Source organism: Halichoeres trimaculatus, unplaced genomic scaffold (assembly GCF_033239565.1).
Source record: "Halichoeres trimaculatus isolate MK-OKI-2021-1 unplaced genomic scaffold, fHalTri1.1 fHalTri1_scaffold_15, whole genome shotgun sequence".
Lineage (NCBI taxonomy): Eukaryota > Metazoa > Chordata > Actinopteri > Labriformes > Labridae > Halichoeres > Halichoeres trimaculatus.
The window spans coordinates 19,715,997-19,731,309 of NW_027437193.1; the positions used below are offsets into that span (position 1 = coordinate 19,715,997).

Consider the following 15,313-nt stretch of genomic DNA (forward strand, 5'->3'; position numbering starts at 1 on the left):
GTTACGAGCCAGCCCGCACACATACCCTTTTCAAGACTTTGTGCTAAGTGCAGTTAAGCTAGCTGTTGCTGGCTACAGTTTTGTACTGATGGTAAGAATGGAGCTCCAAAACATAGTGACCTAAACACCAACTAGATTTTCCTCTTTGACATATCAGGATCATCATAAATTCAGGCCCTACATTTGGATGTCAGTATTCATTCCAAACAGGTCGCATCACTAACCTTTAATGATTGAGGTTAGTCCTCATTCACAGCTGTAGTGTCAGGGGATGGATGAAGGATGGAAATACATGACGATAGTTCATCAGAGAGGGAATCAAAATAAGGCAAAAGTTTTCCACAGCTGAGACTGATAGGATCATGGCTGTCAACTTAGCACAGACATTAACGCAGTAGAGCCCAGAGTAGCCCAGGTGCTATGATGTGCATATTACGTTTTGATTGGCTGTAGATTTGAAACCAGATAAGATTATTCTGTTTGCACATAAAACCTGAAAACATTAAAAAAACATCACAATTTGTTTGGTTCTTACATGTTTTTCGCTTTCTACGTTAAATATATGTCATCATGCTTTGAGGGATATGGCCATGACATTCCTGTTTTCAGATAGGTTTGTTTTTCTGTTTTATATATGGTTTATTGCACTTTTTACTATTTTTTTCAATTAGTCTCGGCATAAGTCTACACATTTTGTTGAAGTTTGGGATATAAGGGTTGTACTGATGTATAGCAAAAGTTATATGCAAAAAGTGACACCACAGCATGTGAAAATGTAAAGACATGCTCTAGCAGACTTGGTATGATAGGTTATAAAGGGTTTAACAACTGTGAAGGAGCCCCCCCCCCAAAAAAAGAATCAAATGTACATTCATATACACGATCACATTGTATTTGTTAGTTTCATTCTAAAAGGTATTGAAAACATTTTTTCTTAAGATGTTAAAAGCAACAACACTGTTAAACTCAGTGTTTGTGTCATAAATGATTTTAATTGTCCATACAGAATAAGTTTACTTCACCAAATGTCACACTGTTAAGATTTTTGTCTACATATCACTAATCTTCCCTTTGCAACCACTCCATTAGTCAGCCCCAGATATTAATTTAATCCAGGCCTGACAATAGAGCTGCTGTGAGAGGAATCAAACCAGGAATCTTTGTCCATCTCAGTGGAAAAAATGAACGTTTCCCTCAGAGGCATTGCTCTCTTTTTTCTCTTCTTAACACGCTACTATCTGTGTCGCAGAACACTCACTTGTTTGTTCCCACAAGTTTTACATCCGGCCCTCACTGTTTTGGGCAGTACAGTGGAAAAAAAAGTCAGCAGTTTGATTCGAGACCACAATCTGGTGATTTTTATTCCTCTGTCTTCTCTGGGAGTTTCTGCTGAACATGGTTTGTAGTTTGAATTGTTTGAATATTTTCACACTGCACAGGCACGCAGTTTGTTGCCTGCATTTCTTTGGCCAGAGGGGACATGAGGCTATCAACAGGGTGTGTCAGAGAAGATAAAGGTGGAGACGGACCTTTTGACTTTTACACCTATTTAACTTTCAGCTGACACACACTGAGGAATGATGTTACGCACATTCACCAAGGTACGACAACCAGTCACATCTGGCCGTGTGTCGACAAGAATGACTCTTTAAAACAAGGTCGGGGCACTGCTATTGTGTGTGTGTGTGTGTGTGTGTGTGTGTGTGTGTGTGTGTGTGTGGGGGGGGGGGGGGGGGGGGGGGGGGGGGGAATATGGCTCTGGCTCCTTACATCAGCTTGTTTGAAGTTGTGAATGTGCAGTACAGTAATTGGAAACATGTGTGTACACTTATCCAAGGCCCTCAGCAAATATGTATGTGTGTGTGTGCCTGTGTCTGTGTCTGTGTCTGTGTGTCTGTCTGTGTGTGTGTCTGTGTGTGTGTGTGTTACAAACCAGGTGGTTGGCGGCATTACCTTCTCTTCTCTTCTCTGTGCCTCTTCTGCGGGTCCTTAAATGTATCAGACTCTGATCAAAGAGTCAAAGAAAAAACCTGTAAAGATTTTTGACTTTCACAGATAGAGTCTGACCTTTGACCTCTGTGCATTTCATTTCTGTCTGCTATGTTGAGCTGCACTAAAGGGTTTAAATGCCAAACATTCAGTTTGTTTTTGGATCATATCAAAAATGTTGCACCAAACAGAGTCAGGCTTGTAGTTTAATGATCTTAAGGGATTAAAGACTCAAGAAAAACTCTTTGACGATTACATGCAGCTCTGTACAAGAGAAAGTCTAACATAACACATGGGCATACTCATATTTGCAAAGCAGCGACTTCTCTTCAATCCACACATGTTTAAGCATCATTAGAGCTCTTCTCTTGGAGCAAAGCTAACACACTTAGCAAGATGACTGCTCTCCATTTTGTTTTAATGGTTAACTCTCTGCAGCTGTCTGCACTCTTCCTCTGACTAAGATGCCCGCATCACTTTGAAGTGTAAGTGCCAGAGTATCTGTGGGAACATGAAACCCAACGACAGGGTAACTTTACTAAATTGATTTGCGGTGTTAAGCTTTTATTCTCCACACTTTAACACTCAGGGTCATGATCTCACAGCCATCAGCGAGCCAAATGCAGCAGCTGGAGCGGCTTTAGCTGCCCTCTCTCCAGGCGAGACACAGCCTTAAAGCAAATCTGAAATGAATTTGAGACTTTTCTCAGACTCACTGTTCTCCTGGGAACTGTGCTGATAAGCTGACTCCTTTTCTAAGAGGTTAAATCTGTACTGATATGAACTCCAGTCTGATTTACATGGAAAACAGTAAAATAAATATATGCATGAAGAGCAATTAGCAATTTAGCTAAAGGCTTGGCACTTCAGTGCAGAAACATGTGGGCGTTTTAATTTATCCTAACTGGGTTTAAGTGAGGTGGAGCTCAGCGTGTATGTAATTATTGAGGTCTTAAAACCAGCAGTGAGAGCAGGAGGGAAAGGTTATTCGAGGGGAGTCTCCACACTTTGCCCTGAGAGGAGGTCCAAACAGGCGGTGAAGTGAAACACCTGTTAGGAAGGGTGTGAAAGAAAAAGAAAACCCTTAGTCACAGTCAAATAAAGGTACTTCAAAATATATCAGAATATTAGAAAACTAAAAACTTTGTTTGCTGTGATGGTTTTCATCCAGTCAAAAAGACTGAGGAGGAAAAAATAGTAAAGAGAAACAGGAGGAAAATGGAGACAGTAATTAAAAGGTCCAATAATTCCATCTTTTGTCATTAGTTACAGTAAAAAAAAGTCTTGATCAATTAAAAAATCTGAAGTACAGTATTTTATTTTTGCTATAAGGTCCCCATATTTTCATTGTTAAGGTCATTTGCTTTTTTATAACCCAGTGAGGCACTGACAGTTACTTCTTGATAGTGGATTTAGATGATAGAGTCATGTAACGATTAATTTCCTCTCTGAATATTCCCTCACTGAAAATGTTTTCTTTGGCTGTATGTAGATATGCACGGCTATGCTGATGACACTCAGACTTACATCTCTTACCTGGTGGTGCAGGTTCTCATTATAAGCCGACTGTCAGTACTCATAAATCTTTAAATCTTTAAATCTTTTTTTTTTTTCAGATTACACTTAATTTAAATATAAAAAAAAACAAAAGATGATAGTATTTTACAACCATGTCCAAAACTAGATGGAGTCTTCACCTGATGTTTTGGGCTCACCGTTGTTTAAGTAGTAATCAATTTTTAACACATCCTCAAAAAAAAAAGGGAAAAAAAAGAAAAAAAAACCCTCCTCCTGTTGTCCTGCAGGCTATTATCAACCAACATGTTGCATCATGTCTGAGTAAAGTGTGACCATTGACTGAGATCTGAGGGGATACTCAAAAAGCTGGAGGAGAGAAGCAGTACATGCAGAAGCCTGGCTGTCACGTTAGTTCATCTTTACCTTCTGATGCATGAACTATGAAAGGCTGTGCCAAGGTTTTTTCCTTACATCTGTTAAGTCCTCTTGGGCATGAAAAAACTGTAATCATTTATATTATTATTATTATTATTATTATTATTATTATTATTATTAGTGGTAGTAGTAGTAGTAGTAGAAGTAAATATTTGATTTTTTCATAAAGTAAAAGATGCGTCCCCTCAAGTGGACTACATGAGCCTGATAATTAAACATAAAGCATTAGAGATTAATATTTTTTTAAAAAGTCAATAAGTGTTTTTGGTGCTTCCATGATAATCATTTATTTCTGTGATTTGCAAAAAAATCAAAATATTTTCATATTTTTTAATTTTGTGTTGGAAATGTACTCATTATTGCATGATGTCCACTTCAGTTGACACTCAGTTAATTCTAATTAATTCAAACAAATTTTCAAAAATAATATAATTATACTATCACTTAGATGTTATTGTATATCATTATATTTTTGTACCTCTCAATAGAAGGATTGACAGGATCTGTCAGTAGGTGTCAGTAGGTGTGGCTGCATGGCAGTTTTCTTGGAGTCAGAGAAAATCGACTTGCAGTTACAACAAATGACCACTGAATGAATCTCATTGGAGTGGAGCAGCAGAGAGCACTCTAGACTCTGAAATAAAGTTCCTCCATAGAGAAAATGACTTTCAGATATCTGTCCACTGCAGTGACCACGATGTACCAGCGGGTTACCTTTATGAAACGCTCTTAAAAGACACAAATCTGTCATCTTGTCACCAGCTTAAGCACATACTGTAAATCATATTTTCATCACGACACGTCTAGCTATATGTGACATCAGGCATTTTAGTATTATACTAACAAAGTAAAATTGCAGATTCCCTTTTTTGACAACCTCTTTTTTTTTTGACAGAACAATGAACCAGGAAACCCAGGACGTAAAGGGGCCAAAGGTTACAGAGGACCTGAGGGCAAACCGGTAAGAATACCATGAAGTCATGGCATGTGTTGACCAGCTGAGACTTGGGCTTTTGCAGACCACTCAGTGAGCTAATCCAATCACTGAATATGACATTACACTGACATAAAAAAAAGGATTTGCTTCTGTAGTTTGGCTCACAGTTTGTAGAGATAGGATATTTCCTTTTCACCAACTCAAGTCATATCTCGTGGTGTTGGATCATGAGGATGAGATCAACAAAGATTGGATCTAAATATAACACAGTGCATGAAAACATATCCCAAACCTCTCCCATCTCTCTCCTCCTTGTTTTCTGGCTTTTGTCTCTGCCGCATATTTCTGTACGAGCTGTTTGCGTCATTTGTTTTCAGGACAGTTTCTCTCAACTACAATTAAAGTTTCTCTCTTCCTTTTTTTCCCTCTCTTCCTTTAAGTGTCTGTATTTTCCTTGTGTGCACACATGCAAGCTACGCTGGCGTCTTTGTCACAGAAAAGAATGCTCTTAAACTGAGTTTAATGTCTGTTAAAACAAAACAGATGGTTTTCCTGCAGCTGAGTAAAAAAAATGCTGTGGCAACAGACTTCTGTGAGATCCGCATGTTGTTGCAGAAAGATAGCAAATGTGTGGGTGTGGATGTGGGTTCAGTGAGTGAGGGATTTTGGTTGGCAGTCAAAGGAGGATGGTTTTCCACAAAAATTGCTTTTTTTTAATGTGAGTGAAAGAGTCTTCAAGGACAAGCCCCGTCATCCTGAAGTCAGGGAAACCTTTCAGGCCTTTGTGTGTTTCTAAACAGATAAATACAGACATAATGGGGATGAATCATGCAGACCTCTTATCTTCCTTCCTTACTCATTTTTTCCTCTGCAGGGACCTGTTGGACCTCGTGGACCCGCAGGAACTGATGTAAGTATTAAAAAAATATATTGAGTTTGCTCTATCAGGATCCAAACTCTCTTTTTCTCTGCTCAGCCCCTTGGTCTTCTCCTGTGCTGGTTCTGACTCTGAACCTGATACTGTATTTTCAGTCCAGAGCTGCACATCTCATTTCCTGAGCACAAAAAGCCCTCAGCCTTTAGACCAGCAGCCCTCTGAGTCAAATATCACCATCATCATGTTTTATTTTTTCATTTTTAGAGCAGCTTGAAACAGTCATGAGCCTGGCTGGCTGTGTTGTCTTTAGGAGTTATGTAACATGATTTAACACTGTATAACCGAACTGTAACGCTTTCTCCACCTCTCTCTTTAGGAATGTGAAATTCTGGATATCATCATGAAGCTCTGCTGTAAGTTCAGCTCTTTGAGGTTTTTGAGCACACCCTCTCTGAAACGAAGCCACATGTACTCCACACTAAACACTCTGACCTCTTCACCTTGGTCCCTGATTGGCCAAACATGCAATCTGAACCTGACGGATGTGAAGGTTATGAAGGTTATGTTGTGCTACTCTTTTCCCTGCTCAGTTAATTGACTTAAATCTTTGTTTTGTTTTTCTCCTTCATCCTCTCACACTTCACAGCTTGTTGTGGTGAGTCTGAGCTCAATAAGTCATTGTCACTTTTTTATGATCAACATCTTTAGAAATACTTTATGGTTTGTTTGTGTACTTATCTGTTTTTGTGCGTGTCTACAGAGTGTAAGTGTGCGTCTCTGGACCTGGCGTTCATTGTGGACAGCTCAGAGAGTATCGGTGCCTCTAACTTCGCTCTTGCCAAAGACTTTGTCATCACTGTCGTAGACAGACTGATCAAAGACCACCAAGTCAAGGTAGAGAGAGTCCCTCTTTGAATCCACATCGTTGTCAGATCTGACCACCATGTCCTTTAGTCTGACAGCTGTCTGTGCAATATCCCACATTTAACCCAGCAGATTGTGTTGTTTGCTTAACATTATACCAGAAGTGTTGCAAAAGTGTTTTCAGGGTTGTTAGGAAACACAGCAATGAGAGCAGACCTCAAAATAGAAAGTGTGAATGGGAGATGCTGTCTTTTGGTTTTGGAGCTTGTTTTTATGTCTCTCCAATGACTCTCCTCTTCCAGTTTGGATATAATTAGTCAGGATGGGTGGGACGCAGAAATGTTGACAGAGGAAAAAAAAACGCACATGCTTGTAGACGTAACACACACTTACCAAAACACACAGTCACCATGAAACGCTTTTCTTTCCAGTTTGCATCAAATGAGTCCAAGGTGAGTGTGGTCCAGTACAGTGGATCCAAAGCACAGGAAGTCGTCCAGCTTGGTGGCAACGTGAAAACCCTCAAAGACTTCAAACAGTGAGTTCACAATAAGCCAGGCTTGTTCTCTGACTACACACTCAACCACTGGTTTGATTTCAGAGTTACAGTTTCCTGGTGCAATGTTTCTCCATGTCAGACTGTATTTCAAGCTTTTTGAGTCTTTCTTCTCATTTTTACTGCTGCTCATTTAACGGCTCAGTTCTGAAAAACAGGAAATATTTCCATGTGGTATCTGGTTTTCCGTCATTATTGAAGTAACAGAACTAAATATATGTTATTATTTTTTTTCCCCCCAGCAGTCTTTTAAGTTTTTTCATATCATAAACCTTATTTTTCATGAGACGGTTGGCAGAGGGAAACAGTTGGCTTAGCTGTTTTGAAAGTGCTTTTGAACATTTTATTAGAGTGGTCTCATTTACACGTTTCAAGAAAACATTTTAAAGGAGCTGTGAGGAGTTGGAAAGTGATCTTGAAAAGGTCTCCTTTTTAGATAGATCGTAATCCAGAGCTTAAAATGAGATTATCAGCACCATTATTGCTGGTTACAAGTTATCTTAAATTGCTACTTCTCAGGACCAGATTGATTTAGGTCATGTCTAGGTCTCTATGACAACACCACGCTGGTTGATGAAGTTTAGTAGAGAGAAGAGATAAAACACAGAGATTTGTGTTTTTCTCTGCTAAAAACAATTCTATGACTATTTTTGTAGTGATGGTGGACACAGGAGCCTAACTGTCAGACAGAAAAAGGACAGAAGAGCAGAAGAAAGCTAAACAGGAGAGTAATTCAGCCCAAGCTAAAGGCTAATTAGCTTTTAGCTCAGACTGTATCACTCCATAACACAGGGGTTAAACTGTTTGTGATAATGTTCATTCCAACCCACAGTCAGCAGTTATTCTGCAGAGGTCTGTTCAAACTTGAGAGTCTATCAATAAAATGAAGACTGAGGTTACGTTAGCTCTGCTTGGTAGATGACTGGCAGGACATAACTAACCAGGATTTACTCACGTTACGGACATGTCTTAGAACACTGCCAGCTGCGCTAAATATGGACAGCTAGTAAACTACTTACAAACTGACAGTGTTTACTTGTCGTCACATTAGCCTACAGATACGTCGGCGCACCAGGCTGCAGATGTCGCTACATAGCTAGCTGCTACAATGTTTGCTTGATGTCACATTTCAAACTGTGGCACTGTGTAACTGGAATGATAAGTACCTTACCTTGGCGCGTTGTATCCAGTACAAAGTTATCTTGAACAAAGAAAATCTGAAATGATCTTTTTTAATTGCAAAACAAACACAAGCCTCGCTAAAAGTAATTTAAGACAGTGTGTGGAGAGGGAGTGTATGTTAAAACAGATCCTCCTCGTAGCATCTTTAAGGCTGTTATTTTGTTTCACACTGCATGTATGAGCTCTCTCCCCAAAACTTTTTTTTTTTGTAAGTTTGATAAAGACACAACAAAAGCAAAGGAAGATTAGCTTATTTTGGCTAAGCTAATAGCAGTACCCATAGAGTTACACTCTTTTCCAAAGTTGATCATTTACACGTGACCCTCACATTCTGAGATTTCCCCAGCCAGATAAAGCTACAGTGACGTTTTTAAAACATAACAGTGTGTTAAAGGCGGATGTATGGACATTGTCAGATTTTTCTTAAAATGTATCCGCCTTCAACCTCGGATGTTTTCATTTATCCTGCTGCTTGTTAATCTTCCTGATTTACAATGAATGCATGATGTAGACATCAACACCAGCTCACTCATGGTTAATTTTCCTGAATATTTGTTTCCCTATTCTCATTAAGGGGCAATATCCAGCTCTTTTTTTTTTTTTTTTTTTTTTTTTTTTAAAGAAGAGTTTAAAGTTGCAGTTTGCTGACAGTCCACTTGAAGCTGGCTACAGAAAGCCTGGAAACCACTTACACACCAAGCCAAAAAAATGACTTTTATGCCACTAAAAAAAACAATAGACAGCCTGGTTAAAAAAACAGCTTGGGATGAAACGCTGTTCAGTATTCGTATACACTGTACAGGGAGTGAATCACAAATTTGCCCAATCAGAGGCACAGCTCACACCTGGCATCCTATAGCTGATGATACGGAGGCTCAAAGCTCGTATGAGTCTTGAATCAGTATTTTCAATATGGCCCCCACCGATGATTGGCTTTACTCCTCTGTATCAGAACCAGACACTGAGAGTATGTCCATTGATCATATAGTCTGTTCTCACATTGCAGAAATGTAACTATAGGGCTGGGAGGAAAAGTTCTGGTTACAGCCAAAATGAAAGTTTCAGTTGTTAGTGTTCAAACCATCAGCCCTCCAGGAAACATTTGAGAAGATTTGGGAGTTTTGAGCATATTTAGAGCTCATGATAAGGACGATAAGGACAGAAGAGGTGGTTTGCCAAGTTTAGCTGGGGGAAGATTAGCTGGCCTGAATTGCTCAACATTTTAACCTCCATGCTGTATTACATGTTTTCAAAACTGTGTAATAATGGATTTTTTAGATGGTAAAAAACTTGATTGATTTATTGAAGATTCACCAAAGCAGATACCAATTTTCAAACTTTGAGCTCCTGCACACAGTCACATGACAGTTCAAACACACTGCTGGATTCAGTCTTTTCTGAAAGCAGACAAACTGTGAATTCAGGACTAAAGTGAGGACAAAGTCGTCTTTGTGTGGATTTATTCAAACACAGTGAATCTATTTTTCGATGAACAACACTTTCACACTGTGCTAAAACTATAAACAAAATCCAGCTCACTCTCAGATGAAGCAGTGACAAACTTTTTGGCTAACACAATGCTCATAATTTTTTTTTCCATCAAAAGGCATTTCCTCCTGGTCTGTTTCAACAGAGGATAACCATTTCCTCCTGCTCCTAATCTTTGTGCCAAGATAAGCTAGAGATGGTTCAGACCTTATCGTCCTGTAATGGTCGATAATGAGGAATAGACTCTTTATTTATTCTGGGATATAAGATTACTTTTGAAGATTTAACATTGTTACGTGTGTGTGTGTGTGTGTGTGTGTGTGTGTGTGTGTGTGTGTGTGTGTGTGTGTGTGTGTGTGTGTGTGTGTGTGTGTGTGTGTGTGTGTGGTGTGTGTGTGTGTGTGTGTGTGGTGTGTGTGTGTGTGTGTGCACAGGGCAGTGAAAGACCTGAATTGGCTGGCTGAGGCCACTTACACCGGCGAGGCTCTTGATTTTGCTCTGACTAACACAATCCAGTTGATGACACAGGAGAACCGAGTGGTTCTTGTTCTGACTGATGGACGCTCAGATACCACCAGAGACTTGACTCCCCTCAACGTACTCTGTGGCAAAAACATCCGGGTGAGTTGCAAACACAAAGACAGATGCAACAAAATTAACCACAACACTCGTGCATGCATAAACCCTAATCCTGAAGCGCCCACCAACACAGAAACATGTTTCCTTTTCTCCAGGTGGGCGGTGTGGGAGTGATAGACTACGCAGGCCGTGGCTCCAACCCAGAGCAGCTGGGGGACCTGGCCTGTAAGAGTGACCCACAAAAACCAGGATTTGTTTTTGAAAAGCAGAACTTTGCAGAGTTACTGGAGGACACCTTCCTGCAGAACCTTACAGCCAAAATCTGTGAAAGTAAGCATTCAGACATCAGTGCAGACATTGTTTACATTCTAGGTCTAGGTCAGATATTTTGTATAAATGCAACTAAAATGACAAAATGCTTTGTTTTTCTCTTATCTAGATAAGAAATGCCCTGACTACAAATGTCCCAGTAAGTATATTTTTAATCTTCAGTGATAAAGAGTTGAAAAGAGTGCTGTGTCATTTTACCCTCATGTGTATCGTTAATTGTGCTGGTGTTGCCCTCCAACACAGCTGGAAATTTGATGCCTACCTCAGGGACCAGAAACAGACTTAAGTACTATTCACACAGGATTAGCATTGGTGTAGTATTAGTGTTAATAGTATTAGTGGGGACGTCTAGTTATTTTAGAATTACCCACTAACATCAGTTTTTGGTGTGGTGCATTCACACAACTGTAAATCACTTGATGTTACTCGTGTTTCTGGTTGAAAACGCTGCACAGACCCCCCCAAGCTTTAGCAGAAGCACCTAACTCTTCAGCACACAGCCAGTCATCTGGTTTCAAACGTTGTGCACTGAAAACTTAAGGAAATGACATATAAATCCAATTATCTTAAAACATGAAAGCTAATACAAGCAAGATCAGTTTTTATTGAGTCCTACCCCTGATATTTAACCATCAGTTGACATGCCTTTGCAAGTGAGTTTGTGAAGCAACACTTACTAAAGCACTGGGATCTCACTTTAAATCTTAAGTCTTCAAAAAGGAAATGTAGTTCACCCTGAATTTTGCTGGTGACATTACCCTAACGTGCACTGTGAGCTCTACAAAGACAGTGAACTCATTCTTTACCAAAGTCTGCAGCAAAGCCACTGGACAAAGGCTCTGATTCACAATACAGGTCTAATAATCTACATTTAGGAGCAATGAAAAACAGAGAATCTAACACTGTTTTTCAACATTTTTATTTAAATTTTATCATTCATATGATCCTGTGCTCTGAGACTGCGTATCAGTGCCAACCTGCTGCACAGACAGAGAGAGAAAAGAGAGGCTCCAAGTCATATTTCAGGCTTATGGAGCTGTCTATTTAACTGTTGTGTGTTTAATTTGTTGATATCGTAAATGTGGTAGCCTAATGCTCTTTGGATGGCCTTAAACCAGTGACGTGTGTTTTCATTCACTGTTATATTTACTTTCATAAATTTGTCTATTTATAGCCTATTGCCCAGTGACATAGGGGTATAAAGCAAGTACCTGTCTATCTTTAAAAAGTGCCGTTGAAACCTTTGTTTAGAATGCCAAACACTGTCTTAATCATTTTTGAGCCGAATATAATCAGAAAAAAACTGCAGACACACTTTTAATAAATATACTACCAGCTGAAACTACAAAGATGCTGATTCAGGCTGGATTGGTATTTCCAGAGGACTGATGTGTGTCTGAAAATATGGTTGTAATTTGCCCTGAAATTTGTACTTCACAAATCATGGACATGGTTGATTCACATGGGATTAAGAACACAGACGTCCTCCACAACTATTACAATTTATCAGAGGTCCCCAGGTCAAACTAATCCTGTGTGAATAGGGCTTTAGGAATTTTCCTTTCCTCAAAAGAAAGCGTCAAAGTGATTTTTAAATTTGATAAAGCAGTAGTTCACTCCTCTTGTGTTTTCTGACACACCTTAACTTATATCTGAGGATAAAGTGACCTCTTCTTCCAGCGTTTGTGCATTAATGTAATACAACAAAGACGATTCCGAGTTTAAAAATGAACAGAACAAATTAAAATCAGCTATTCCTCTTCTTGTCGTTGCTCTACTTTGACATTTATAGGATGAGTAGACATTTCTCATTTATCCAATATGTTGTGTTTGTGTGTTACAGTCTCTTTCTCTGCCAGTACTGATATCTTGATGATGATGGACAGCTCAGCCAGTGTAGGTCAGAAGAACTTTGAGACAAGCAAAGCCTTTGTCCAACGCCTGGGTGAGCGTTTCCTGAACGCTGAGAAGCCGAGAGGTGTGACCGTCAGGGTGGGTGTGGCTCAGTACAGCCGAAGTGCCCGCATGGAGCAGCCCCTGACTGACAACCTGAACCTGCTGTCCAACAAAACACTTGAAGCCACCTTCCAAAATGATGGTACCAACCTTTTAGAAGCCATGGAGTTTGGGGCGAGCAATTTACGTGGCCGTGGGGATGCATCTGGAGGTGTGAAGAAGCTGTTAATGTTTTCTGACGGCAGATCTCAGGCCATCACCGAAGCCGAGCTAGAGAAGCGCGTTAAGGAGTTGTCGGGCTCCGGGGTGGAGCTGTTTGTCATTGCAGTCGGCAGTCAAGTCAATGAGGCCAACCTGCACACGATGGTGAGCAGGGGGCGTCCAGACGACCTCTCATACGCCCAGCGTCACCGGTTCCGTGTCCCAGACTACCCATCTCTGCTCCGCGGGGTCTTCTACCAATCCGTCTCCCGCAGGGTTTCCTTACCTTGAGCGCAGGGCTGTTAGCATCAGGACAAACACGCTTTAGATTTCTAGTCCCATCATAAATATTCATTCTCACTCATGTAAAACTCATCGTGTTGGAGTATTTTTTAAAAGAAGAAATGTCACTAAACGACAAATGATTGTGTGGCAGACTGATGTTGATGTCTTTTTAGAAACAGAGTGGGACCTTTTTACCCTGAATTTTGCCTTCAAGGCAGACCATTTCAGGCAGGGAGCGTTGGACAATAAACAAAGCGATGGTGCTAATCTAAACTATTTTAGGGTTTGTTGTGACCATACACAGCTGGAAAGACGAGCTGCCTGGAGGGCAAAGCTTAGGGTAAAAACGTCCCACATCAGAAGAAGTAGCTTTGGTCCTGGAGAGCTGACAGACACAGCCAAGGATAAAACATTTTTGTCCATTTTTCAAAAGGAGTGGGGCTGATTTCTTCTCAGGTATTATGTAACCCTGTTACACTTTAAGCACATCTGACATTTACATTTTAAGTGAAGCTGGTCTGGATCAAAAACACCCCTCCAGGTTAAAGTCTGGTGTCTCTCCAGGACCAAAGCTCCTGATGTGTAAAGGAAGGATTGTGTTAAGGGTTTATTGTGGAGTTTGTGGTGTCTGAGTTACTCTTAAAAAGACTAAATAAAATCACTCTCATCAACCAACCACAGCTGTGAATCAAAACACACCAAACCTTTGATGCCTTGCCAAAATGTTTGTTAACTTGATGGCTGTTAATTTAGCTTTTGTCAATAAAAAGATAATTAAAACCAACAGTGAGACTTTCTGAAACTCAAACCCGACATCACTTGAAAGCCTTATGAGATCACCAAACCGACAGCAAAAACAGGACATGACATCAGTAAGACTCAAACAAAACCATCACAGCTTCACCTGGTACTAATGAGGACCCGCCAGCTGGACTCAACATGCGAGCTCCTGTGTGTGTGTGTCTGTGCGTGTGTGTGTGCGTGCGGAGGTGTCAGCACTTCTTTGTACATCACATGTAGACAAGTGTGTGTGGAGGTGAACTCTTAAGCGTGGCCTCAGGTGACGTTTCCATAAACAGTTGTGCCGAGGTCACTGGTTCAAATGACAGAAACCTTCTCCTTAATGTCTGCAGTTAGAGGCCACTGTCAAACACATTCACAAACACACAGACAAACACACACCTTCATAATTCTTCAGTGAGGTAGGCCAACATCTGTCACAGCTGAAGGCTGGAAAAAAAATCTAAGGCAGCTGATGGAGCGGTTTCCACACACACACATGCACAGGCACACACAGGCACACACCCACACACCTATTACTGCCATCAGTTTTAACCTCCATGCCTTTAGTTTTTTTGTCATTGGTGTCCCAGAGTCACTGTACTGTTGTTATAATCGGTGGTGCTATAAATGTCAGTGTATCAGTCTCTACCCATGTTTAAAGAAGATATTTTTACCTGAGTGTTACAGCCTCAGTCGTGTTTTAAGAGCTCCTTCAATAAAGGTTGCTACACCAAGATGTCTCTGCTCATGTTTGTCCTCACACACGCTTACACAGAAATGATGAACATTATCAAAAGATGAAAAATTAATGTTAAGATTCTCCTGAATGGTTTTGATTTGATATTTATACTTTAATGTTCTTCCAGGTGACTTGAGTGTCACCTTTACCTAGCATAAGTGCTTCTGACTTTTACAATTCTTTCCAAGCTTGTTAAGCAAAGTAATCTTTTTATTTTCGGTTCAGATTTGTTTTGCTTATTAGCAAATATTAGCATGCTAAACTAAAACATTGCACAAGGTTTAATTTGCAGTTTGAAGTGAAAAAGTCAAATTAACAGATAAAGCAGATAAGGACATGCTAAAAACCGCAGTTCCTAAAGTGTGTAATTGAGTCTTGCTACAAAAGTCAGGGGAGCCCTATTGATGCCCATGTTTAAATGTATTTTTACTGCAGAAACACACGTTCACAATGAAGTAGAAACACGTATGCAGTCTAACTAGCCCAGCATTTACTCCTCCCAACTTTATGACAGTGATTTTTTAAAATCCATTTGTTTTGGTGAAGGCTTAGAGATTTGCATGTATTTACATATTTAATAAAGGGAGTGGACAA

General features: G+C 40.1%; 1 protein-coding gene across 1 annotated transcript in view; it reads left to right on the plus strand.

The window, feature by feature from the left end:
• col6a1 (collagen, type VI, alpha 1) overlaps window positions 1–14,682 on the plus strand; it is a 32,218-nt gene extending 17,536 nt beyond the window's left edge. Inside the window, exons 26-35 of the mRNA XM_074688926.1 lie at window positions 4,838–4,903; window positions 5,754–5,789; window positions 6,133–6,169; window positions 6,403–6,411; window positions 6,517–6,650; window positions 7,052–7,158; window positions 10,281–10,467; window positions 10,581–10,755; window positions 10,865–10,894; window positions 12,599–14,682. Of these exons, the coding sequence (XP_074545027.1) occupies window positions 4,838–4,903; window positions 5,754–5,789; window positions 6,133–6,169; window positions 6,403–6,411; window positions 6,517–6,650; window positions 7,052–7,158; window positions 10,281–10,467; window positions 10,581–10,755; window positions 10,865–10,894; window positions 12,599–13,203 (1,386 nt within the window). The 3' untranslated portion in view covers window positions 13,204–14,682. The remainder of the gene's footprint in view (window positions 1–4,837; window positions 4,904–5,753; window positions 5,790–6,132; window positions 6,170–6,402; window positions 6,412–6,516; window positions 6,651–7,051; window positions 7,159–10,280; window positions 10,468–10,580; window positions 10,756–10,864; window positions 10,895–12,598) is intronic.
• Window positions 14,683–15,313: the final 631 nt, after the last annotated feature.